This window comes from Babylonia areolata, chromosome 16 (genome assembly GCF_041734735.1).
Source record: "Babylonia areolata isolate BAREFJ2019XMU chromosome 16, ASM4173473v1, whole genome shotgun sequence".
NCBI classification, from domain to species: Eukaryota; Metazoa; Mollusca; class Gastropoda; order Neogastropoda; family Buccinidae; genus Babylonia; species Babylonia areolata.
In genome coordinates this window covers 13,922,871-13,947,938 of record NC_134891.1, presented here as the reverse complement: position 1 = coordinate 13,947,938, position 25,068 = coordinate 13,922,871, and the positions used below count along the sequence as shown (strand labels likewise).

Sequence of the window (25,068 nt, the reverse complement as noted above, 5' to 3'; positions counted from 1 at the left end):
AGCATCGCTCTACCGTTGACCATCTGGTTCGTCTGGAAACCACGATAAGAAATGCTTTCATCAACAAACAACATGTGGTGGCCATATTTTTTGACCTGGAGAAAGCTTACGATACCACGTGGAAATTTGGTATTCTTTCCGACTTGCACAAGCTCGGCTTCCGAAGACACCTGCCTCAGTTTATCCACAATTTTTTACAAGACAGACAATTCCAGGTGAGAGTCGGCACCACCCTGTCCGACATTCACGAGCAGGAGCTGGGTGTCCCGCAGGGGAGCATCCTGTCGCCGGCTCTGTTCAGCATCAAAATTAATGACATCGTTCAATCCGTTCAGAAAGGATCGGACAGCTCGCTGTTCGTGGATGATTTTGCCTTATATGCAACCGGCAGCACGTACGCCAGCATCCAGCGACGGCTTCAGCTCTGCGTCAACAAAATCCAGTGTTGGGCAGAGGAGAATGGCTTCACATTTTCGTCCTCCAAAACTGAATGCATCCACTTTCATAATTTTCGCCAATTCTATCAGGACCCTGAAATCCGTCTGGGAACATCCACCATCCCGGCGGTCAAGGAAGCCAGATTTCTAGGGGTCGTCTTCGATCAGAAGCTGAATTTTCTCAGCCACATTAAACAGCTGAAAATATCTTGCCTAAAAGCCCTGAACATCATCCGAGTTGTGGCACACACGAACTGGGGTGCTGATAAGAGGACTCTCTTGCACCTCTACAGAGCCCTGGTCCGGTCCAAACTGGATTATGGAAGTGTTGTATACGGCTCGGCCAGACCGTCCTACCTGAAACTGTTGGACCCTGTACACCACCAAGGGCTCCGTCTCAGCTTAGGTGCTTTCCGCACCACCCCTGTGCACAGCCTGTACGCAGAGGCGGGGGAACCACCTCTTTCCAACCGCAGACTGAAGCTGACCCTGAACTATTATTTGAAATTGTTTTCGGAACCTACAAACCCTGCTTACGATGCTGTATTCAACAACCCTTTCGATAAGAAATTTACAGACAACCCAAACTGCATCCCTCCTCTCGGACTCCGCATTCAGCCGCACTTGGAAAATGCCGATCTGGATGTCAGTGGCATCTCAGATTTCTCTAAGTTCCCTGACAGCCCCCCGTGGACCTTTACAACACCTGAGGTCCGATTCGATCTGGCCTCGTACCGTAAGGACACCACCAGTTCTCTGGCCTACAGAACCTACTTTTCGGAACTGTGCCACAAATTCCCCACCTTTCAAGGCATCTTCACTGACGGTTCCAAGTCAGAGGACGGAGTCGCCGCATCTGCATTCTGTCCCGCCTTTCCTGACCGGCCCTCAACGGAACACATCCTGTCTGACAGCTCGGTATACACCGCGGAACTGACCGCACTGGTCCTGGGGTTAAAAATGGTTCTCTCTTCCAAACAGAAGAGATTCATGATCTTTTCCGACTCCTTATCAGCCCTGGAGGCGATCGCCTGCAGGAATATCACTCATCCCAAACTGCTGGAATTTTATGAAACTTTTACTCTCGCAACGAAGAAAGGATACGAGGTTGTGTTGGCCTGGGTTCCCGGACATGTTGGCATTCGTGGTAACGAAAGGGCGGACCTGCTGGCCAGGAACGCTGTAAAGAAAGAATTGTCCAGATCCTTGGTACCCTATACAGACATGAAGCGGAAGGTCAATACTTACGTTAAGGATCTTTGGCAAGAGAAGTGGAACACCCAGATGGACAACAAGCTCTTCCAGATCCGTCCAGACCTGGGGGAGACCCTCCCTTCGGGGGTGAAGAACAGAAAGGAGGAATCTGTGCTGTGCAGACTGCGTACGGGGCACACTTTTTTTACTCATTCTACTTGTTGAAGGGGGGGGAGGCCCCTCGATGCGTTCCCTGTGACGAACCTCTCACCGTGAAACACGTGCTCCTTGACTGTTGGGATCTGCATGACGTTAGACGCAGACATTACACGGCGGTTTCTTTGAAGACTTTGTTTCGTGATGTCCCTCCGTGGGCGCTGATGGACTTCTTAAAAGAAGTGAACCTTTTTAACCAGATTTGAAGGTTTTAAACTATGGAAGTTTTTTTTTAACTTTGGAGTGGAAAGTTTGAAGTGGTGACTCGTTTTAATTGGTTGGTTTTTTTTTAGCCTTGTAGCAGTAATTGACGCGGCGATAGCCTTGAGATGGCCTTAGTGGTCGTCGAGGCTCTAAGCACCATAATTTCATTTCATTTCAGCTGACTGGTTTTGAGTATATTCATTTAATTTGTTTATCAGTATTTCGTGATCCACAAGATCAAAGGCCTTCTTGAAATCAAGGAAAACTGTTCCAGTGATCTTGTTATGATTAATTGCAGATAACCACGTGTCGCAAAGTCGGGTTAATGCTGTGTGACAGGAGTGATAACGGCGAAAGCCGGACTGAAGGGGATGAAAGAGGTTGTTTTGCTCCATGTGTTTCATAAGGTGTTTGTGGACGTGCTTTTCGAGAGGCTTGGAAACAACGGACAGTAGGGATATTGGTCTAAAGTTGTTGAGATCTGTAATATCTTTTGATTTTGGCAGTGGGATTACTTTTGTTGTTTTTAGCGCAGCTGGAATGTTGTTCTGTTCAATGCAAAAAATTGTAAATATATGTAAGGGAGTCTACTATGTAGGGCAAAGCAAGTTTGAGAACAGATGCGTTTAAACTGTTTGGACCCATTGCCTTTTCATTCTTTAGATTTGAGATTAAGGATCCAACTTCATGAACAGTAAGTGGGGGAATAGTGAATGGATCAGATTTAAGACGTTCTTGACAAAATGTTTGTAACCTCTGGGGGGTTATATAACATTCTGAAGGAAGGTAGTTTGTAGATGTCTGTGTTGACTGAGCTGTTTTTAGAAAATGGTCATTGAGTGAATCCGTTGTCCACATAGTTGAGACAGCATTTGTTTTCTTTTTATACTGATCTGTAATTTCATTAACAGCACGCCATAGTGTTGCTGTGTCTCTGTTGCTGTTGATAAGGTTCTTAAAATGATCTGACTTTGCTTGTTTAACTAAATCACACACTTTATTTCTTTGTTTTCTGTATTCGGTCTCCATCCCAGCAGCTTTTAAAACATCTCTTAATGCCATAGCTACGATGAGATCGTGCGTCAACCAGTTCGGAAGTGTTTTGTGTTTTACTCTCCTCGTCTGAAGAGGAGCATGTCTGTCAACGACTGCAAGAAAGGTTTCATACCATACTGTTAATGCTTGAGTGGGATCTGCAGTCATGAATACTTCATGGAAGGGTGCCAAGCTCAAATCAAGAAAAAATGCAGTGGAACTGAATTTTTTGAAAGAGCGGTATTGGATCGTTGTGTGGCCCTTGCTTTGTTTCCGAGGAAGTTTACAAGACCATGTACAGATAACTGGACAATGGTCACTGATGCTTTTGTTGGACACTGTTATGTTGTGCACCAGATCTTTGTTATTTGTGTAAATATGGTCAAGTAGTGTGGATGACGTCTTCGTGATTCTGGTTGCACTGTGAATGAGTTGATGCAAACCAAAGAGAGTAGTAGTTGATTCCCATGCGGGTTGTGGTTTAAACAGGTTAATGTTGAAATCTCCTAGCAGAATGACATTTTGTTTATGTTCATAAACATTGTCCATCATTTGTACAAAGTCATCATACCAAGGGAATCTAGCTGAGGGATTTCTATACAGAAAGCCTACAAGGAGAGGGGTGGACTTTGAAGGTTTGACCTGTAACCACATACATTCCACATTGTTGGTTTCTAGGTCAGGTCGTCTTTTTGTAAAATGGGAAATACTTTGATGAATGTATATCCCTAATCCTGTTTCACCATACTGATTTCCATCACGGCGAATGAAATCATAGTTAGGTATGGATAAGGCCTCATTGCTGAATCGGAAATCAAGGTGTGTTTCACTGAGCCCGAGTATATGAATAGGAGGAGAATCATTTAGGAGCATGCAGACATTTTGAAGCTTATTGTACAAATGATAAACATTCAGGTGTCCAAGCCGTAGTCCTTTCTCATTAGTAGACAAGTCAGACTGTAGCACATTAGTACCCATAGTGTAGACTAATAGTAAGGAGTATTTGACAAAACTATATACCTGCAGGGGAAAAGCACAAAGGGAAAAAAGTAAGATAATCACAAAAAATGAATGTAGATCGAGCAAATGTCTGTTTTTGGCCGTTGCTGGACAGAGCAGTACTGACAACACCACAGGATAGCGTTCACCAGTCAGACACAATCCTGTATCTAGCAAACGGCAAGCAACAAAGCAGATTGAAAGCTTCAACAACAAAAAAGCGCGGCAGAGCACAGTCAGGGAACCGCGGCACAGCACAGTCAGGGAACCGCGGCACAGTACAGTCAGAGAACCGCGGCACAACACAGAGAACCATGGCACAGCACAGTCAGGGAACCGCGGCACAACACAGTCAGGGAACCGCGGCACAACACAGAGAACCGCGGCACAACACAGTCAGAGAACCGCGGCACAGCACAGTCAGAGAACCGCGGCACAACACAGAGAACCGCGGCACAACACAGTCAGGGAACCGCGGCACAACACAGGGAACCGCGGCACAACACAGAGAACCGCGGCACAACATACAATTAAGGAACGGCGGTACAGCACACAATTAAAGAACCACGGCACAGCACACAATTAAAGAACCACGGCACAGCGCAGTCAGGGAACCGCTGCACAGCGCACAGTTAAAGAACCGTGGCAAATTTCGGTTACTGAACCACGGCACAGCAAAATTTGAGAACCGCGGCACAGTCCAACACAAATTATCGGAGAACAACGATACAGCGAAAATATCAAATAAAGAAGAAGAAGAAGTCTTGTAACAAATAAAAAGTGAGAATTTGGACTTTTAACGCTGATAGAGACTGAAAACATACAGGGGAGAGCAACAAATCAGTCAATGCCAAGTTCTTAATAAATTGCTCTGAGAAATGTAGTGCACTTAGAAAGAAAAAAAAAAGAAAAAAAAATTAAAGAAAAGGAAAAAGAAAACACAACAAAGAATAATGTTGAAAAACAAAAACACACACACACACACACACACACACACACACACACACACACACAACAACAACAACAAAGAAAAAAAAAAAAGCATATAGGAAGAGCAAAAAAAAAAAAAAAAAAGTGAAATGTCAATTGATTTCTTAAAGTACACAATTTCTTGAGAGTCTGTTCATGATACAGTAGTGCCATAGAACTTAGCACCAGATTTAGGATTGTAGAGATTGTTGATCAGTGTGCGAACTGCCAGGTTCAAGGTTCAAAGTTAATTGCAACTTCACAGGATTCAAAGTTTGTCATGAAAACACACACACACACACACACACACACACAACCGCGCGCACGCGGATTTCAGTTTAGAAGTTACAGCCAAAAGGGGGAAAGGCAGGTGGTGGCACCATGAATGGCCAGTTGTACCACATATGTGGCGGTGGTGTGTGGATGGGGAAGGCAGTGTGGTTCACAGGGGGAGGGAAATGTGCTACCATGGGTCTGTAAACAGTGCCGCCGTATGACCACGGAGGCTGGTGTTGGCCGTTTGACCATGGGGGCATGTGTTGCAGAGAGAGAGAGAGAGAGAGTGCGTGCTTGCGTGTGTATGTTTGTGTGTCTGTTTCTGCATGAGTGTGTGTCTGCGTGTACCCGAGCGTGCATGTGTGTGCGCATGGGATCATAACTCTTTGTTCTGTGGCTGAGAAAACGCGTTCTGTAACGAGGGTGCCACAATTGTCAGCTGTTCTGTCAAGAGAGTCTTGAGCTGCTGTTGTTTGCTCCTCAGTCCCCACACTCTCCTCAACAAATTGTTGACAGTGGCATGTGTCTCCTCGCCTCCCTGTTCCCCTAACAGTGCCATTCCTGTTCCCCATCTTCTGATCCAGGGAGTGCAGTGCTATTCCAACAGATGTTGTTTTGGAATCACTGCAATGTTGGGGAAGACTTGTCTGTAAAATGCCATGTAGCTTTGGATTGATTTTTCTATGTCATCAACCTCATCTTCACAGATGGCTCGTTGGTGTGTTATGCGCTGATGCACATCTGAAAAAAAGAGTTCAGATGAGTAAATTTACCACAGATAACTTTGGCCCTTTCCTGAATGTCCTTGTTTTTGGTGACCTCAACAGTCATGTCAATGACACTCTGACAGATACTTCTGTACACGTCTTCATTCAAATATTTGTTGCAGTGGTTTCCGACCAATGCCCTTGCATGGTAAGCTTGGGGACAGATCCTGTTTTCCTGCAGAGTCTTGTCCAGATTTGCAGCAATTGGCCCAGTTCGAATTGGCAACGAAGTCATTTTTGTTTTTGTTTCTTTGATAACTTCTTTTTGTTTCTCAATCTTTTTCTGAAGCTATTTGCTGTTCTTGCATTTTGCTTGGCAGTTGAGATTTTTCAGATAGCTCTGCTGCCCCCTGAGCTTCTTGATGTCCATGACATGTTTCTGAAATGGTGCAGAGAAGCTGTCAAATTGGGTACTGTCTCTATCACTGGCAACTGATTTTGCTAGCTGTTCATCCAAATTATGACATTGTTCTTCCAACAGGTCGTGATGTTTCTTGACAATGCCCAGCAAGATATGAAGGTAGGGTGGTGTCACCTGCTCCAGGTCTATGTCTAATACTGGTTTTCTGACCACATTGTTGTACAACTGTGCATTTTTCTTGTTTTTTCCTGCACAGCGATACTTCATGTAATCGCTCTTGATTTGAGCGACTGACCTTAGTTTGACGTTTCCTTCATTGCATTCGGGGGGGTGTTGGATCACTGATTTTGTTGCCGTACAGTACAGACATGGATGGATTCCCTGTGCACCTGACAAGCCATACAGTTTGGTCAAGAATTCATAATCCCCGAAGACAAAAACGCGTGTTTGTTTGCCTCTCCACTGCATGGTCTCAAGTTCAGTGATTTGGTCTTTGTATGGACCTAGTAGCCTTCTCAGGTTCTCTGGAGTGTCTTTGCATTCAGCAATATTAAAGACACTAGTATTGAACTTGGAATTGGCATTGACTAGGTTTGCTACTTGGAGCATCAGTTTGAATGACCCACCACCATGATCACCTCCAGTCTTAATCCAAATTTCGTCCTCTGGAATGCTGCCATCATGCCATGACAGTCGACCCTGACTGTCATAATCATCCAGCAATTTGGTGACATAATCTGGGACATTCTTGATTCCTGCACAAGGTGTTGGAACCAGCTCCATCTCCTTTGCATCCTTATTCCAGATTTCTAGAGTTCTCATCTGGCCTTCTACTCCTGCATGCTGTGCTTTCAGTTGTGCTGCTTTTTCTTTCTTTTCACTGGCGTAATGTACCCCAAGCCTTCTGTAGAGACATTTCAGCGTTCTATATTTTGTCAAACTGATGCCTAGTATTGAACGCGCTGCTGCACCTTCTTCTGCTGTTACAGACACTGGGGTACATTGGGCCTCACTAAGGACCAGTTGTTTCCGTGCCTTACATGCTGTCTTCAGTTCTGTGCCCTGTTGCTTGGCTGCATCTTGCTCCGTGTCTCCAGATACATTCAGCCGGATTTTGTTCATAACTTTTGCTCTCTTCTTTCTCAGTGGTGTTGGGGCCTGTGATGATCTTTTCCGGGGTTTCCTTATTTTTTGGAAGATGAGTGTTTGTCCACCAGTTTGGCACTTGATGGTCATTCTATCTCTGGACTTTGACAGCTTAATGTAGGCACATTTTGTGAAATACCTTTCCTCTGGTTTCGTCATTGGTGCCTTCAGACGACTCAAAGGCCTCAGAATGTGATTTTTGAATGGAGACAGTGCTTTATCTACACCAGAGCGAACTCGCCTAAGCCGTTTAGGTGCAACTTTAAAATGTTTAACTGGCGTTGAAGTGGAATCCAAGGTGTCAGAAAAGGAAACATCTTGAACAGGCTGACGGTCTGGTTGGGGGCTTGGTCTTAAACTGAAACTTTTTTTTGGATTTTTCTCTGGTCGTCCGCCTATGCTCTGCTGTTGAAAATGTGAACAAGCTGCACACTGGCTGGCTGGGACACTGGGGTCAAAGTGACACCACAAATATGACATTGTTTCAATATCTGCTGACGTGCGGGCTATTGTTGTGGATGCGTTTTCACGTTTTGGTAGAAATTGTATCTTTGTGAAACAAGAAGCACAGATCGAGTTTGAGTGCACTCCCTCCGTATCTTCCAACACATTCAAGCTGAAAAACGTGTTGATCTCTGAAGCAACACTGACACATGTTTTCTGTTGTTTGCTCCTATCTTTTTCTGATCTCTTGGACCTTCTCCCACACAGTCTGCATAAGGAATTTAAACGCTCTAAATGTTCAGATAGTGAATGATCATTTGGTGTCATATACTGTACCATGTCAAACTGATGCAAACTAGGCCTATTGGTTTGCTCTGCTTGGCCAAATTTCGCGCGGCTAACAGTGAAAAGATGGGCCCGCCCGCTCTCAGCCAATCAAACGCCTCTAAAAGCTATAAGCGCTGAATCATTCCTTTGGCCAAGGCTCTCCACGCCATCTTGTCAGGTTTACGCTCTGTCTCGTCTTACGCTTTTTTCGGCTATTAAGCGTATCCTTTTGGCCTTATTTTGTTGCATGCGGCTTGTGTTTATTGTATTCTTACATTCTGTGTGCCACACTTCTGGGTCGGCAACCGAAGAGACGTAAGTGGGAAGTCTCTTGTTGAACAAGGTCCACCATCGGCCGAAACCACTGTTCCCACACCCACTGAAGGCTGTCCTTGTCCAGGGTGCACTCTGTGCGTATGACACTCTTGGACCTGCTGAGAGCATCTGCCAAGATGTTGGTTTTTCCCGCTAAGTGTCTCGCTGAAAGTGGAATGCCCTTGCTGTGGCACCAACGGAGGAGAGCCTTGGTCCGCATGGAGAGGTCTGCCGAGTGCGCTCCCCCCCATTTGTTCACATAACATGCGACCGTCGTCTTGTCAGTGAACAAGCGGATGGTCTTGCCAGTGGCCTCCCCCATGAAGTGCAGGAGAGCCCTGCGAACTGCCTCCAGTTCCAGAACATTGATGTGGCATAGGCGCTCCTCCGGGGACCAAGTCCCTGCTGCATGGAGTGAGTCCATGTGGGCTCCCCAGCCCAGGGAGGAGGCGTCTGTGAAGAGTGCCACCTGAAGAGTAGGTGGGGCTATGGGCACTCCCTGTGTCCGAAGGGGGGTGATTAACCACTCTGATATCACCTCGAGGAACCACTCGCCCAGACATATCTGGGTATCCCATGGCTGAGTGCTCTGGGACCGGCGTAACCTCAGTGCCCTCTGGAGAGGGCGCTTGAGAACCCTGTCCCGGGGAATGAGAGGTGCCGTGGACTCCATCATGCCCAAGAGGGAAGAAAGTGTCCACGCTGTATCTTGGGAGGAGTGGCGCCAGTGGCTGAGGAAACCTGCCAGACGGTCCCAGTGATCTGGCGCCAGAGAGACTATCATGGACCGCGTGTCGAATCTCATCCCTAAGAAGTCGAAGGACTGACGTGGGGACAGATCGCATCTCTGCTGGTCCCTGAGGAAGCCCAGTTGGGAGCAAAGGTCTAGAAGTCTGGCCGTATGACTCAGGCACAGGGCCTGCGACTGGGCCAGGATAAGCCAGTTGTCCAGGTACACACAGAGACAAAAGGATTCCGAGCGGACGATGGACACCAATTCCCACACCACCTTGGTAGACAGGAAAGGGGCAAGGGACAGACCAAATGGGAGGGCCGGGAACTGGAACCCCTTGTCCCTCCACACGAACCTCAGGTACCGATGGGATGCCGAATGGATGAGTATATGAAAATAAACATCTTCCCGATCGATAGAGGTAGGCCAATCACCTTGTTGGATGGTCTCCCGAATCTGTGCCTGTGTGTCCATCTTGAATTTGATTTTGGGGAGGAATTTGTTGAGGGGGGACAAATCCAAAACTGGTCTCCACCCTCCCAAGACCTTTGGAATCACCAACAACCAGCCGTAAAAACCGGGGCCTGGGTCCGAGAGTTGAGATATAGCCCCATGAGGAGTGGGTGCGATATCTCTTTTTCTAGGACGCTCTCCTGCTCCGTCGAGCTGGGCACCATGTTTGGTGTTACATATACTTACCATGTCAAACTCGAATGCCCGCCCGTCCGTCCCCGCGTCTCCGCCGTGGTTCTCATGGGACATTTTGGTTCATGGCCACGGAATGATTCAGCGCTTATAGCTTTTAGAGGCGTTTGATTGGCTGAGAGCGGGCGGGCCCGTCTTTTCACTGTTAGCCGCGCGAAATTTGGCCAAGCAGAGCAAACCAATAGGCCTAGTTTGCATCAGTTTGACATGGTAAGTATATGTAACACCAAACATGGAGTATAATACAAACTCCTCCTCTTTGATCCATCTCGGATGGAATCGACCCCCCAAAATAAAACCGACACGAACAAAACAGATAATATCGACAAACAAGTATTTGTTGTTGAAACAACTACTTTCCACAATAAGAATGACAGACAACTGCTTGTTGCTACGACTAATTGATTCTACGACTTATCTCCATTTATGCATAAGTAACGCTGATATACAACAATTATTTGCTACAACAGTAACTTATTTATTTTACTTCTTCATCATTATTCCAAATGACATACAATCATCTGTTACTTCAACAACTTACACCACTTTATTATTATTATTTGTATTGTTATTATCATTAAAAAAATATATGGTCTCAGATTAAAGCCAAAGAAATATGCCCCCGGCCCCAGCCACCCCTCCCTCTCCCAAGCGTGTCAGTATCAACACTCACCAGTGCACCGCGGGTGAGGGATCTTCAGTGGCTGGCTCAGTGAACCCCAGCACACATCACTTACACACACTTGAAATAACAAGTAAAATCTTTACTCACAGACCTGTATTTTGTCCCAAATTTTTCCAGCTTACACAAGACACATTAAACAACAAAATGTAGAAATATCTAGTTTCTGAAAACTTGATGTCAAAAATTACATCAGTTTTAACACCACTAAACACAGCATGCCCGCTCGATACACACACAACAGCACAGTGCGAAAGCGTGGGAAAGAAGCGGCGGGAAGGGAGAAAGAGGCCGTGAGTGGTACAAAGGTCTGGCACAAGCCAGCTTTAGTAGTGCCAAAGAACAGTTGAACTTAATAGTCAGATTTGGAAGAGGGTAAACTGCCGTGCCGAACTTATCTGTCAAATCTCTTCCTCCTTCTCCTCTCCACTTCCTATCTTGACATCTGTGGTGCAGCTGAAGTTGCAACCAACTATTCTTAGCTGTGCGAAAAAAACATGACATTAGGGTCTGTACTCTTTGGAGTATTTCACTTCGATTCTTTGAATTTAGCCATGTTTCCAATTGAAATTTTGCAAGATTGGTAATTCTGTTGAAAGTTCAGGCTTTCTAAGACAGATTGTAATTGACAGTGTTTCATTCTGTGGTCTTTGTAATTCATAATAATTTGGATAAAGACATATGTGCTGCTGCTGATCAGAAAATAGATCAGTGCGTGTGTGTGTGTGTGTGTGTGTGTGTGTGCCATGGGTGAACCCCCAAAAGCAATCATGTTTTAAAACAGCTGGAGAGAGAGAGAGATTCATAAATGTGTTTTCCCTGACAGCAACTGTTGCAACTGTACTGCCAGTACATCTGACTACAAATTTGGGAAACAAAAATACCACATTTCCTTCATCTGTCCAGATAATAAAAGGCAAGTTTCTAATCAGTTCTGTGTTTTGATCCAACAAACTCTTTTGCCAAACATTACACTTTGATCTTGGAGTGAAATGTTTGTTTTGATCAAATCTAGAGATTCTTCACACAAGTGCCTTTGAATTATGTGGCAGTGTTCAGGCTTTCCTGAAATCATGTCAGGGGATGATGTGGCAATACACCTCTTGACTGCCTCAGTAAAAAGTTATTTTGATCTGGGATCTAAAGTTGAAGTTCAGAAGATTCATCAGCATTAGGGACATGAAATATTTTTTGTTAAATGCAGCTTTTGTCTCATTAAAAAAACAAACAAAAAAACATTCACTGTTGCCATTGTTGCTCTCTCTTGCATGATATCAGTCCTGGACGTGCCTTTGAGTGTTTGAGTACTGTTTGAGTGTTTGAGTACTGAGAGAAAATATGAATTTTCCAGCACATTTTTCATATAGAAATTTATGGATTACTTAATTCTGAATCTTTTGACTTAATTACATGTTCAAGATAATACTTGTTCTAAAGTTATAAGCAGGCAAATGTATGTATTTTTCGTGAGCGAATTTCCCCATTAATTTTGTTCTTTTTGGCACACCAAATTTGAAAAAATAAAAAAAACCTATGATAGATAGATCAGTTCTGTTTTTTTGCATGTGTTAATCTGTGAATTTTAAACTTTCAGAAAGTACAAAAATGTCAGAAATGAAAAATTCTGACTTAAGCCAGGTTTTCACATGTTGTAAGTGGCAGATTCAGAGCTCCACACACAAGAAGATATCGTTGCATTCATTCATTCATTCCTACAGCCATTCGCGCACACAATCAAAGCATGCAATAACACTCACTCATAGGACTGTGACACTAATCCCCCATCCCCATCCCCTCCAAGCAACCCCTGAACTTCACTATCAGGTGAGTGCATGGGTGCAGACATTATGCATGCATGTGGGACTGAGTGGCTGAGCATGGGCCAGCCATCGTGTGTGTGTGATTGGAAGTGGTTTTTTTTTTTCTTTTCTGGAAGTGATTTAAAAAAAATTTTTTTTACTGTAATGGATTTTGCGTAACTTAATGTTAAATGTATTGAATTTATTGGTGTGACAATCATGTGTGAGTGTGAGCGTGTGTGTGCATTTTACTCTCTCTATATGATTTATCTCCTGCATGTTTTTATATATATATTTGTTGTACAATACCTTACGGTCTTAACGTATGTGTGTGTGAGTTTGTATGTGTGTGTGCGTGAGTTTGTATGAGTGTGTGTGTGTGTGTGTGAGTTTGTATGTGTGTGTGCGTGAGTTTGTATGTGTGTGTGTGTGTGTGTTTGTGCATTTTACTTATATGTACGATTTATCTCCTGGATGTTTATACATATATATATATTTATGTACATGTATTGTTGTACTATATATATATATTGTGATTGCACAAGTTGATTTCCAAGTGGATTAATAAAGTGTTTTTGGTTGATTGATAGACTGATGTTATTTCTTTCGACTTTGATGTTCTCATGGCATTCACATATTTCCTTTCACATGCCCACAAACTTGAGCACACCCTCCATGTTGCACACGAACCTAATCAGCATTTTCAAGCTCGTGATGTGCTGCTGTATGTGTCAGATTCAGACCAGTTTGTGACTCAGACCAATCAGTGTCTGCAATATAATCTTATAATTTACATTTTGTTTGTCTGAAGTCGACCAGTAAGACTGGTGTCATCAGCCATGTTTGTGCTCATCTGCTGCTGAATTGGTTGACATAGGTCAACAAATTGAGCCACACATCCCACCATATATCACATTAGGACTGTGTTCATGTTAGTCATGATACAAATGCAATCTTCCTCAAGGTTTGACAATACTTCGAGACTACATCTTGATGTGGTTGAAGGAAGATTCGGGAAAGTCTGATGATGTGTTAAGCAGTCATTTCGGCAATGTAGATGTAACTACAGTATCAGAGTATGATGGGTTAACAGGAAAGGGCCAGTCCTCTTACACAGAGGAAATCAGGAGCAAAGGGAGTAAAATAACAAGTTTTATTTCAACATTTTATGTTTAAACTACTAAAGAGGCAGCAAGAAAAATGTTTTTCATGCGCGTGCATGTGTGTAGCCGAGTTTTGAACCGAGTGGTATATAAAAGGGGACTGTACAAAAGAAATAACTGATTTACTGAATTGAAGAGTATACAGATGGAAGGAAAAGATCTGCGCAAAGGCCAGAAAAAAGAATGATGCTACTAATAAAGGTCAGTGAGAACAAATAAACAACAGATTACATATTACATATAAATGACACAACTGTTGATGTCTTTCATATCACTTCACAGACAGGATACATCATGTAATGTCTGGCACCACTCTTCTGGACACCTAGAAAGGTATCACCTACCCAGTAACTACTGTGCATCTGCCCATAACATACAAGGCATTTTATATTTCATTTATCTTTTCACATATTACATCATTTACACACTTAGTAATAGTGAAGTGCTCTCCCATAGTGCTGTTCCCTTACAGAGAGGCTCATGGCACTTCACAAATGAAATATAACATTTACAAGAAAAAAAAAAATCTCAAGAAAATTCAAACAACAAACAATCACTTATGGTGGTGCACAAATTACATGTTACAGAAGAGAAGCAACAATCATATCAAGATACAAAATCAACCACAAAGATACATTCACTGTCCTTGCATTATGAACAGCACACAAACACACACATGCACACACACTCATTCTCACACACACACACACACTCCTCTGTGTAGATTTGAAATCAATGTTGCATGCTCTTAGATTTCTGAATCAAAAATCCTGTCTTGAGATAATAAACGAAATAAAACACATTATACATTGTCAAACAAAGGCACTTATGTAACTTTTGGGTGCCTTCACACCATGGGATTTCTTCAAATGAGCAGACAGATCAGGCTGCCAGAAAGGCAGCGTGGAGTTGTGAAGGCTCAGTCCTTCTCAGTATACCTTTAGATTTACAAGAGTGTATAGATGTATTGAAAAAGTTTCCTGTGATCAGCTTAAAAATAGGTCAAAAGATTCAGACTGCCAATATTGCCGTCAGTGTATAAATGCAATTAGTTTACAGCAAGCAATCCCAAGGCTTTCTTGTATAATTATCTGTCTCCCTGTCAAGAACAATCAAAAGTCAAATTTATTGATTTCATTTGAATGCCCTTTGTATAAAATATTGCAAAAACATACAGTGTTTATGCGGAAAAGAAGTTAATGTCTATCACATACTTGTCAAGTGTCCTAGAACAAAACAACTGGTCTTTGAAAAACTCACTGACCAGTTTCCACCGAACACATATTTGTCCTTGGAAGATGTTTTGAAATTGAATAATTATTTATTACTCCGACAGATCACAGAATATTTGAATCAAGGTCCAGTTGGTTTGACTTTGATTGATTATGTTTCTGTTATATGATAAAGCTTAATTCTGTTACAGGAATGTTTGAGATAGTTATACTTTACTGTCAGTTTATTCAATCTTTCGTAGTTCTTCCTTTTAACCTCTGCCACTTTTATGTCTCTTTTCCTGTATCAGTCATTCCACCACCTCCTCCCATCACCCACCCCCAACCCCCACACGCGCACGCACATACTACTTCCCCCCCCCCCCCCCCCCCTTCTGTTTAATATCACTTGTCATTGAACAGACATTTAACTAATGAAAGAAACACATACACACACACACACACACACACACACACACACACACAGTGCCTCCATCCACAGACACACACACAACACTCGATAAAGTAGTACATCCCTCATACTAAACTGTTACTCAAATGCAAGACAAAAAAGTTATATTTTCAGTTATGACTTGAGAGAGTCCAGAGAAGGGGCCATTCTCAGGTCAGCAGGCAGTGAGTTCCAGACAGTTGGGGCTGAGAAACTGAATGATTGGTGACTGAAGGTTTTCAGATTAGTGTTTGGCACCCAAAGTAATCTTTCAGCTGAAGATGGAAGTGACCAGGAAGACTGATAAGTTCTGAGTGAAGAGAGATATGCGGGAGTGTACCATCGAAAAAGTGGTGTGCGAGCGTGGCAATTTTGAACTGAATGTGGAACTTAATTGGAAGCCAGTGTAGCTCTCTGAGCAAAGGTGTCACATGCTCATGCTTAGATTTCCACTCTACAAGTTTAGCTGCACTGTTCTGAACTTTCTGCAAATGACTGATCTGATCAGCTGGAAGACCCACTAGATGTGAGTTAATAGCGGGGGAGACCAGTCTAACCATGGCAGTTTTTGAAATATATGAATGAATGCTGCCAATTTTCCAAATATTGAGAAAAGCTGCATGGCAGATGGAGCTCATATGTTGCCGCATGGACAATGTTTGGTCTAGATTTACAAAAGGTTTGAAAAGAACCCCCAGCTTGGATGCTCTCACTCGACAGAAATTGAAAGCACATACATACAAAAAGGATATAAACTTACAAACGTCCCATTACACCATCATGTAGGCAGTAAACAGGTTAATGATGTTGTAAAATCTTTCAATAATATTGCAATACACGAATTTTTGGTCTTATAAGGCAGTGAAGTATGGCACCTTGTGGTATTTAAAAGACAAACTTTATCCTTATATCTGGACTTGAAATAGGCAGCCTACAATAAACACATTGATTTGATTAAAAGTAATAACCAAAGTAGACTTCCATGATATGTATTAGTGGGCATCCTTCAGTCTCTGGAGACTATGAGTTGTGCTCTGAGTGTTTCGGGTGCAGAGTCAGTTGTGGCCTGACAGGCCTATTTGAAGTTGGCAATCTCTTCCACACTTTGTGCTGAAGAAGTCTGATGCAGGTCTGATACAAAGTCTGTGTAGGTAGATATTGGGGACAGACTGTTACCCATGCATTAGGTCTCTCCACATCGCTTAATTGATCCAATGGAAAGGCAAGTGCCAATACACATAGTTCTATGCAATAAATGCATTTTCAAACCAAATATTTGCAAACAGCATAATTTCTGTTTCTATAGTTTTTGTCTTGAAGCATAGGATCTGTGTTTTTGCTATTAACCAGGGTTTCAATTGTTCATCATGTTCCAGAATGTTGTGGCTGGTGCTGGGGATGGGCCGTGAGCTGACATGACTACAGTGTTTGGAACTGGCATTGTACTGAGAACTCACCAGTTAGAAGTATGCTCCATCTTTTCTGAATGTCCCTTAAAGAGGGAGAAACTGTGGATGTTGAATATTGTCCATCTTAAGCAACATGATACAACTGGATGTATTCATCCTTTTGGCACCTCATCAGTTTTTTATGTTCACATTTGATCTTACTGAAAGCAACACACTTCATTTCCTTGTACCAGTATGGAGCATTATACACATGCATTTACACAAACACCACACACATGCACATACACAAACACCACACACAAACTTCTTGATTTTATGGTAGACCTCTTGATTTTCTACCAGTCTTTTATCAGTATGTTTGTTGTATCCTGTACCCTTCAAAGGACAGATGCCATAAGTTTTAGTGTGTGAAAATGCTCAATTTATTTCACTCATATCTATCCGCTTTAGTTCTCATTGCATTCTTATTATTTTTATCAGCATTGTAAAGGGGACGATCAGTATTGGAAACCAGACAGTGTGGACTTGAAGGTTTCCCAAAGCCAGCAGTTCATCATTGGAAAGAAACCTGAATCAAATCATGTTGCTTATAGCCCATCAACCGCAAGGGGCCATTTCAGGGTTGGATTCTTGAATCCATATGAAACCACAGCTTTGAACTAGTCTCACACACCATAACTATGTAGACACTAAAATGTGACAATTCGGTGACAGTGAATTGAATGAAGAGGACTAAGTTTGATAAGTAGAACCAAAATCAGTCACAGGTCTAATGAAGCTCTGTTTACACTGACTTTCAGATTCACCTTTTTTCCTTCATTTGGGGACAGTGTAGATAAACTTCAAATTAAATGGATATATGGTACAGACAGATTTGAAGTTCTAACAGACACAACACTTTTTCCAAGTCATATTTTTAGATGTAATATTAATGAATACAGCCACATTTTTCTGCTTTCCAAAAGGAGTTGAAATACATATATAAAATAGAAGGAGACAGTTCAAGAATCAATATAATCTACTCAGAATTTCACACTGACTGGTTCTTTTACACCTTGGTAGTCCATCTTAGTCAGAAGAAGATGTCTGTATTCTCAGCAGTGAGAGTGCATATGAATTCACAGTCCAAGACTTGAAGCACATTGGTGCCTGTAGGCATTACAACAGTGGTCTGTTGTATAATGATAGTCTGTTGTCTGGGGAGGGACGGACATTGCTGTGTGACGTCTGTCTCTTGCAGCAGTGAGATCTTGCTGGTCCTCTTCAAAGACAGTGGTCATTCTGGAAATGAGAGACCTCCATCTAGTCTGTTTGCTGTGGAGACTTCAAGTTCACGGGGTTGTATTCCACTCCACTTGAGTTAGCTCTTCAAGGCATCCTTATACCTTAATGTGAGCCTTCCCTGTCTGTGTGAGCCTACCTTGAGCTGACCATACATCAGTTGTGTGGGAATGCAACTGTCGACCATTCAAATCACATGGCCAATCCAGCAAAACTGAGCCTTCAGCAACATTGACTTTATACTCATTCAGCTGGTTCTTTCCAGCATCTCTCGGTTTTTGACTCACTTGTGTAAACAAAGTGAGTCTATGTTTTAACCCGGTGTTCGGTTGTCTGTGTGTGTCTGTGTGTCCGTGGTAAACTTTAACATTGACATTTTCTCTGCAAATACTTTGTCAGTTGACACCAAATTAGGCATAAAAATAGGAAAAAATTCAGTTCTTTCCAGTCATCTTGTTTAAAACAATATTGCACCTCTGGGATGGGCACAAAAAATTTTTTTTAAATGAAGCCTAATTATATGCAAACTGCATTTACTGTTATATTTTTTGTATTCTCTAAACTTGGCACTTTGATCTGATATTCTGACACAACAACAAGAGCAGTCATTATTATCATTTTTTGTTCAAACAGGAACTTCTTTTGCTAAGCATGGAAGTTTTATTTATTTTGTAAACGTTTTGGTGCAGATAGTAAAGAAGGGAAATTACTCTGTAATTAATGCTAGGGGACTTTGCTTTAAACTGATCTTTCTCATCTTAAACATTACATTTTGAAATTATACTCAGTACATAAAAAGCTTGTGTGTTTTACTCTCAGTGTACAGGGCTTTCACTATGTTCATTCACCCAAGTGGTCTTTTTCGGAAAATACTAAAATCAGTACGACGAGTGGACTTTACAGATCTGTTGGCTGAGCCCTGAAGGTCATGGGCAAAAATCAATTGCGTACACATATTTATACACATTCAAAGCGCATGCTCATATTCTTCTCATATGGAACTGTAGCGGCTGCTTGATGTGCGGGCAATACAGGGTCCATGCTTCACATCCATAGAGCAATGCAGAAATGACGAGAGGTTTGTAGACCTTGATCTTAGTGGACAGTTTGATGACTTTGAGCTGATGGACCTTTACTCTCTGTCTTCTAAGTACTTGGCTGGCCTTTGGATTCTGGATATGATCTCTTTGTCTAGTGAACGGTCTGCAGAGATTGTGCTGCCAAGGTATGTGAAGTTCTGTACGCACTTCAGCTGGACTCCATCAATGGTGATGTTTGGCTGGGGCAGGCTTGTGTGCAGGGTTGTTTGGACCAGGTCCTCTGTTTTCCCCAGGCTTATTGTCATTTTGAAGAGCCTTGATGCTTCTGCAAAGCGGTTGACAGTTACCAGCAGATGGTTTTCTTTGTGTGCCATTAGGGCGTAGTTGATGTTACTGAACTTTTCCACAGGCTTAGTTTGGGGGGAGAGACAGTGGAGATCACAGACAGATTCTTGTACAGTTAGCAGGAATTCCACCTTTCCCAGGAGATTTGTTTCTGTTTATCTACTTTATGGCAGTCTTGACCTCATCCTTGGTGGGTGGAAGGAGTTACACAGACACTTGCGCGTAAGGTTTTTTAAGTGGAAGAGCCATTGCACAGGGGCAGTCCCACTCAGCACAATGAACCTTGACCCAGTGGCCCAGGGAACTGTTACACCTTGAGACCCTTCCTGTTGCAGTCTTTTACACCAAAACCCGATAAAATATACAAAGACCCTATAGGGTCTTTGTTACACTGCCTTGTGAACCATTCTAATTAATGTTCTTTCACTTTTTTATGATGTTGTTCAGCACTTATTACAGTTGTTGGTACAAACTTCGTTCTGATTTTTTTTTTCTTATTGTGTGTGTCTTGAAGCATTATGTTTGTTTTTTTTAAAAACTATACATTATGATGTAAGTTTTCCCAATCTAACTGCTCTTTTTTTTTTAGAGTGCTTTAACTGCAAGCACTGGGTTCACCAAACGTGTGCTAAAGTCAAGCCTGATCTTTTCAGGCAACTGATGGAAAATGAGTCTGCAATGGGTCTGTGAACCCTGTACAGCAGACAAGAGAGAAGGGAAGACCAGACGAGAGTCAAAACTTGACAAAATGATGGACATGTTCTGCCAGAGATTGGAAGCAATAGAAAGAGAAATTGGGGGAGGGAAGCAGGAACAGAAGATTGAAGAAATTGTAGACAGAAAGCTGGCAGAAGCTCTAGAATAACAGGAGGAAAATGAAAAAGGAAGAACAACATAGTGATAGTGAATTTGACAGAAAGTAGCAAGCCAACTGCTGAAGAAAGGAAACGAGACAATATGAAGAAAATCATGAAGATTGTGGACAAATATGAAGTGACAATAGACAAGGAAGAGTTCTCAAACCCTATCAGACTGGGTAAAATAGGGGGGAAATAGACCCAGATTGTTGAAAGTGACTGTGACATCAGAAAATAAGAAGAAAGAAATAATGAAAAAGCAGTTCACATAAACCAAGGAATCAGTGACCCCAAGAAGAGAGTGTACATAAACAATGACTTGACACTGAAAGAGAGACAGAAATTCCAAGAACTGTTGACTGAAAAAAAGGAAAGAATGGTCAAAGGGGAAAAAGATCTGGTGATCAGAAATGGCAAAATAGTGAAAAAGATGAATGCTGATGACCGACCAGTTACTGGCAAGGGAAAGGGCAATGGGACCAATGACCAAGAGGAGGAGTGACTACAAACACAAAACATACTGTCTGTAAATAGCTGTACAGATTTTCTTCTCTCTAGTTATTGTATTATAATGTATTGTAATGTAGATAGCCAATCCAATAAGTTAGAAGAATTTAAAATATGAGTCAGTGAGATAAGCCCACATATAACTGGCCAAACCGAAACAATTCCAAAAAACCAAAGATACCTTTTCAATGTAAAAGAGCATTGCAGTATCCCTAATTACGATATTTTCACAAATAAAAATGAAAAGAGAGGTGTAGCCCTGTACTTACACAAATTCCTTGAAGCCCAGGAATATTCTAAGTCTGCTTTTGAAGAAAGCATATGGTGTAAATTTAAAAGTGCAAATGATGAGAAAGTATTAATTGGGTGTATATACAAAAGTCCAAATTCATCAGAACAGAATACTGAAAAGTTATTTGAACTGTTTCTTCATATGTTTCTTGTGATTGTTGATAGCCACAAAAATGGATGGAGATAAAGATGATGACCAAGATCACAGCAGAAAGGACTATTTGCTGCGAAAGAGAACTTTTTGCCACACATGGATTGTCAGATACCATTGTCTCTGAAAATGGACCTACATTCACTTGCACCAGTTTCAAAATCTTCACTCAGTTCCTAGGCATTCGCCATATGCTGGTCTCACCTTACCATCCAGCTTCCAACGGCCTGGAAGAAAGAGCTGTTCAAACATTCAAGGAGACCATGAAGATGTCTCCCACACTCACTGTGCAGCATAAGTTGACCACTTTTCTCCTTAAGTAGCACATCATGCCTCACTCAGCTACTGGTGTGCCTCATGCAGAACTCTTAATGAAACGGAGGCTCAAGACATGTCTAGATTTAACACAGCCAACGCTGTCTTGCAAAGCGGAAGAAGTCCAATCAAAGCAGAAGATGTATCATGATTGAAGTGCTACTTCGCAGTTAGTGACAAAGTATATGCTCGTAACTTGGGTCTTGCAAGCCCTGACTGCATGCAACTGTTGATGAAGTCACTGGTCCTCTCTCAAGGTGCGGTTAGGAGACGGCCGTTTGTTAGAACGCCACATAGATCAGGTTCGCAAACGTCAGACTGAAGTTAAAGGACTAGAGAACCTCCCTTTCCCCTTGGTGGCTGACCATACTGTCCCAAGTGAAGAGCCAACAGACATCAGTGCTCCCAACCCTGCAGACCCACCTTCTGGTTCCTCTCCCCTAGAACCAGTCCCTTCTGCTGCCACTCCAGGCCCATGTCCAGCCACGCCTGTCCACACCAAACCCACACAGGTCAACAGTAAATTCCAAGCCTGTGCTGCAACATCTCCAGAAACTCCAGACCCAGGCACATCTTCCAAGAGTGCTGCAGTTTTCCAGAGACCCACTCTTGCCACTCGTCCCAGAAGATTCCGCAAAACTCCAGGACGACGACCTGTGAACTCTTTATCCATTTCAGTCATCATGTATCAAGACCCCTTCAAATTCAAGGACAAAAACCCCAAAACAACAAGAACAACCATATATATATTTTTTTTTTCTCCTTCGTTTTATTTATATAATTGCAACACTTTTTTTAACTGACCAAATTGAAGTGACATTTATCGTTCATTTCAACAGATGAATTATTTTTTTTTTCAGCTCAATGACACTTTTAATTTCTTTATGTTAAATAACAGCTTATAAGTGAGGGTGTTTGGGTAATTTTCCCATAAGGACTTACGAGAAGTCGCGAGAGTCGCTTGGCATGAATAAATCATAACAATGGACTGTGATTGTTGTGTTCATTTAAGGTGGAAACATCACACACACATGTATTGAACCACCAAGAAAACTACGTCTGCATGCATTGCTGATGACATCTGCTATTTAACGAAACTGGTGAAAACAATCATGATACATCGTTTAGCATCATAAACAGTAACTTTGTAACACATATATTTGAAATTAACGCTGTGCTATGAACAGTTTTAAACAATATAAAAAACACACTTTTTGACTCACTTGTGTAAACAAAGTGAGTCTATGTTTTAACCCGGTTTTCAGTTGTCTGTGTGTCGGTGGTAAACTTTAACATTGACATTTTCTCTGCAAATACTTTGTCAGTTGACACCAAATTAGGCATAAAAATAGGAAAAATTCAGTTCTTTCCAGTCATCTTGTTTAAAACAATATTGCACCTCTGGGATGGGCACAAAAAAATTTTAAAAAATGAAGCCTAATTATATGCAAACTGCATTTACTGTTATATTTATATTTTTTGTATTCTCTAAACTTGGCACTTTGATCTGATATTCTGACACAACAACAAGAGCAGTCATTATTATCATTTTCTGTTCAAACAGGAACTTCTTTTGCTCAGCATAGAAGTTTTATTTATTTTGTAAACGTTTTGGCGCAGATAGTAAAAAAGGGAAATTACTCTGTAATTAATGCTAGGGGACTTAGTTTACTTTAAACTGATCTTTCTCATCTTAAACATTACATTTTGAAATTATACTCAATTCATAAAAAGCTTGGATTTTTTTCTTTTTTTTAAAGTGTATCACAAGTGAGTCTTGAAGGCCTTGCCTCTCTTGTTTTTTTCCATGCAGTTGTGATGAACAGATGAACTTTTTGTGGGCCACAGCTGTCCACAATTCACTGCGTAAAGCTTTAACTTAGACCTAAATATTTATTGCGTAAAGCTTTAATTTAAATCTAAATATTTATATATCTCTAAATCACTAAAGACACCAATAGATAAGTTATGTATAATGCACAAGTTTTCCAAGGTAGAAAGGAAAGTTAAGCGATAATGAAAGCGATTGTATAGATACTCAAACTGTCGTAGATGAAAAGAAACTTAGCGACTGATAATGGTGCAAAGTCGCAGCGCGGAGCACGCGCATGCAGCAGACAGGACTTTACCAGCTAAAAAATGAATATTTGCCTGTGGAAGACCGTTCGCATTAAAAAATGTCAAAGCTCCCGTCGTCGAAATTAAAAAACAACAACACCAGCAACTGACTATTTGACGACAACACCACTTTAATACATAGGACATGTTTAGGAATCAGAATTCTTTATATTTTCTGTTGCATTCACTGGGACGCGTTATTAGAATTTTCGGATTTTGGAACGAATCTCAACGAAATAAACCGGTAATGATCCGGAAATATGGCTTAATTCAGGAGAATTACAACCTATCATTCGTATGACTGAAGATTTTTTTTTCATACTATATTTAAGCCAAATTTGGTATTGGCAGAAAAAGTAGAAAATGGCAGTGTTAAAGTTTACTATGGACACGCGCGTGACAGATTGAGTAGATTTTAAAAAAGAAGACACTTCGCCCGTCTCTGGTTTTGATAACATTGGTGATACTGCTAATGACAATCTTCACTTCTGTATTTCTGATAAGTTGGTTTTTGAAGTGCTGCTGATGAAAATAAGAGAAAAAGCAGTATCTCATTTCTAAGAAAAAATGTGAGAAAGATAAAGAAGAGGCATTATAATGCAAGATAAGATGATGGAATGAAAAATGCAATGAAAACACTAGAATCGTTGAAAGCACAATTACAAGAAGTGAGGAAAAATTCAAGGTATGGTTGTCAGGTCAAGAATCGGGTGGGTGCAGGATGGAGAAAAGCCCAATTTGGAGAGTTGCAACTTTGTAGATAAGACTGAATTTTCAAGAGTGTGAGTGTGGTGGTATGATATTTGATCAAGAGGAGATTTTGTCTGAAGTCATATTATGAAATTGTGTTATGAAAGAAATATTGCTGATGTTGACTTGAACACATTTTAATTGTTGCATGGTGTTGATACTTGTGGATTGTCCTTCGACATGCGATGAAATATGTCAGGCACTAAAGAAATTGAACAACATGTCCTGGATTGGATGGTTCATTGTGGAATTTTATAAGTTCTTTATTAGAGTCCTTGGAGTTTTCAACTAAAAAGGTCAATAAATAATGGCTTTAGGAAACATAATATGTTAGTTACAAAGAGACAGGGAGTACTCATTTGAAAAACCAAATCAGTATTTGTAAAATTGGAAGCCTATTTCATTATTAAACACAACTTATAAAATTGCTTCTGCATATATTGCAAACCATATTGAGATGCTTCTGCCAAAAATAATAAATGAAGATCAAAAAGGTTTTATGAAGGGGCGTTATACTTGCGAAAATATCAGAAAAATAAATGATGTATTACAGGAGACAGGAGACAGAAA

The 25,068-nt window shown here is 41.6% G+C and overlaps 1 protein-coding gene across 6 annotated transcripts in view; it reads left to right on the top strand.

Annotated features, from left to right (window-relative positions):
- Positions 1–24,719, top strand: part of LOC143291179 (uncharacterized) — a 73,689-nt gene extending 48,970 nt beyond the window's left edge. For 4 of the 6 annotated variants that reach the window (XM_076600895.1, XM_076600894.1, XM_076600897.1 and 1 more), the window contains exon 7: positions 16,811–24,719. In XM_076600895.1, coding sequence (XP_076457010.1) covers positions 16,811–16,843 — 33 coding nt within the window. In that variant the 3' untranslated portion in view covers positions 16,844–24,719. Of the gene's footprint in view, positions 1–11,636; positions 13,242–16,810 lie in introns of those variants that run through there. The other 2 variants (XR_013056482.1, XM_076600896.1) reach the window with 2 other exon arrangements.
- The last annotated feature ends 349 nt before the right edge of the window (positions 24,720–25,068 follow it).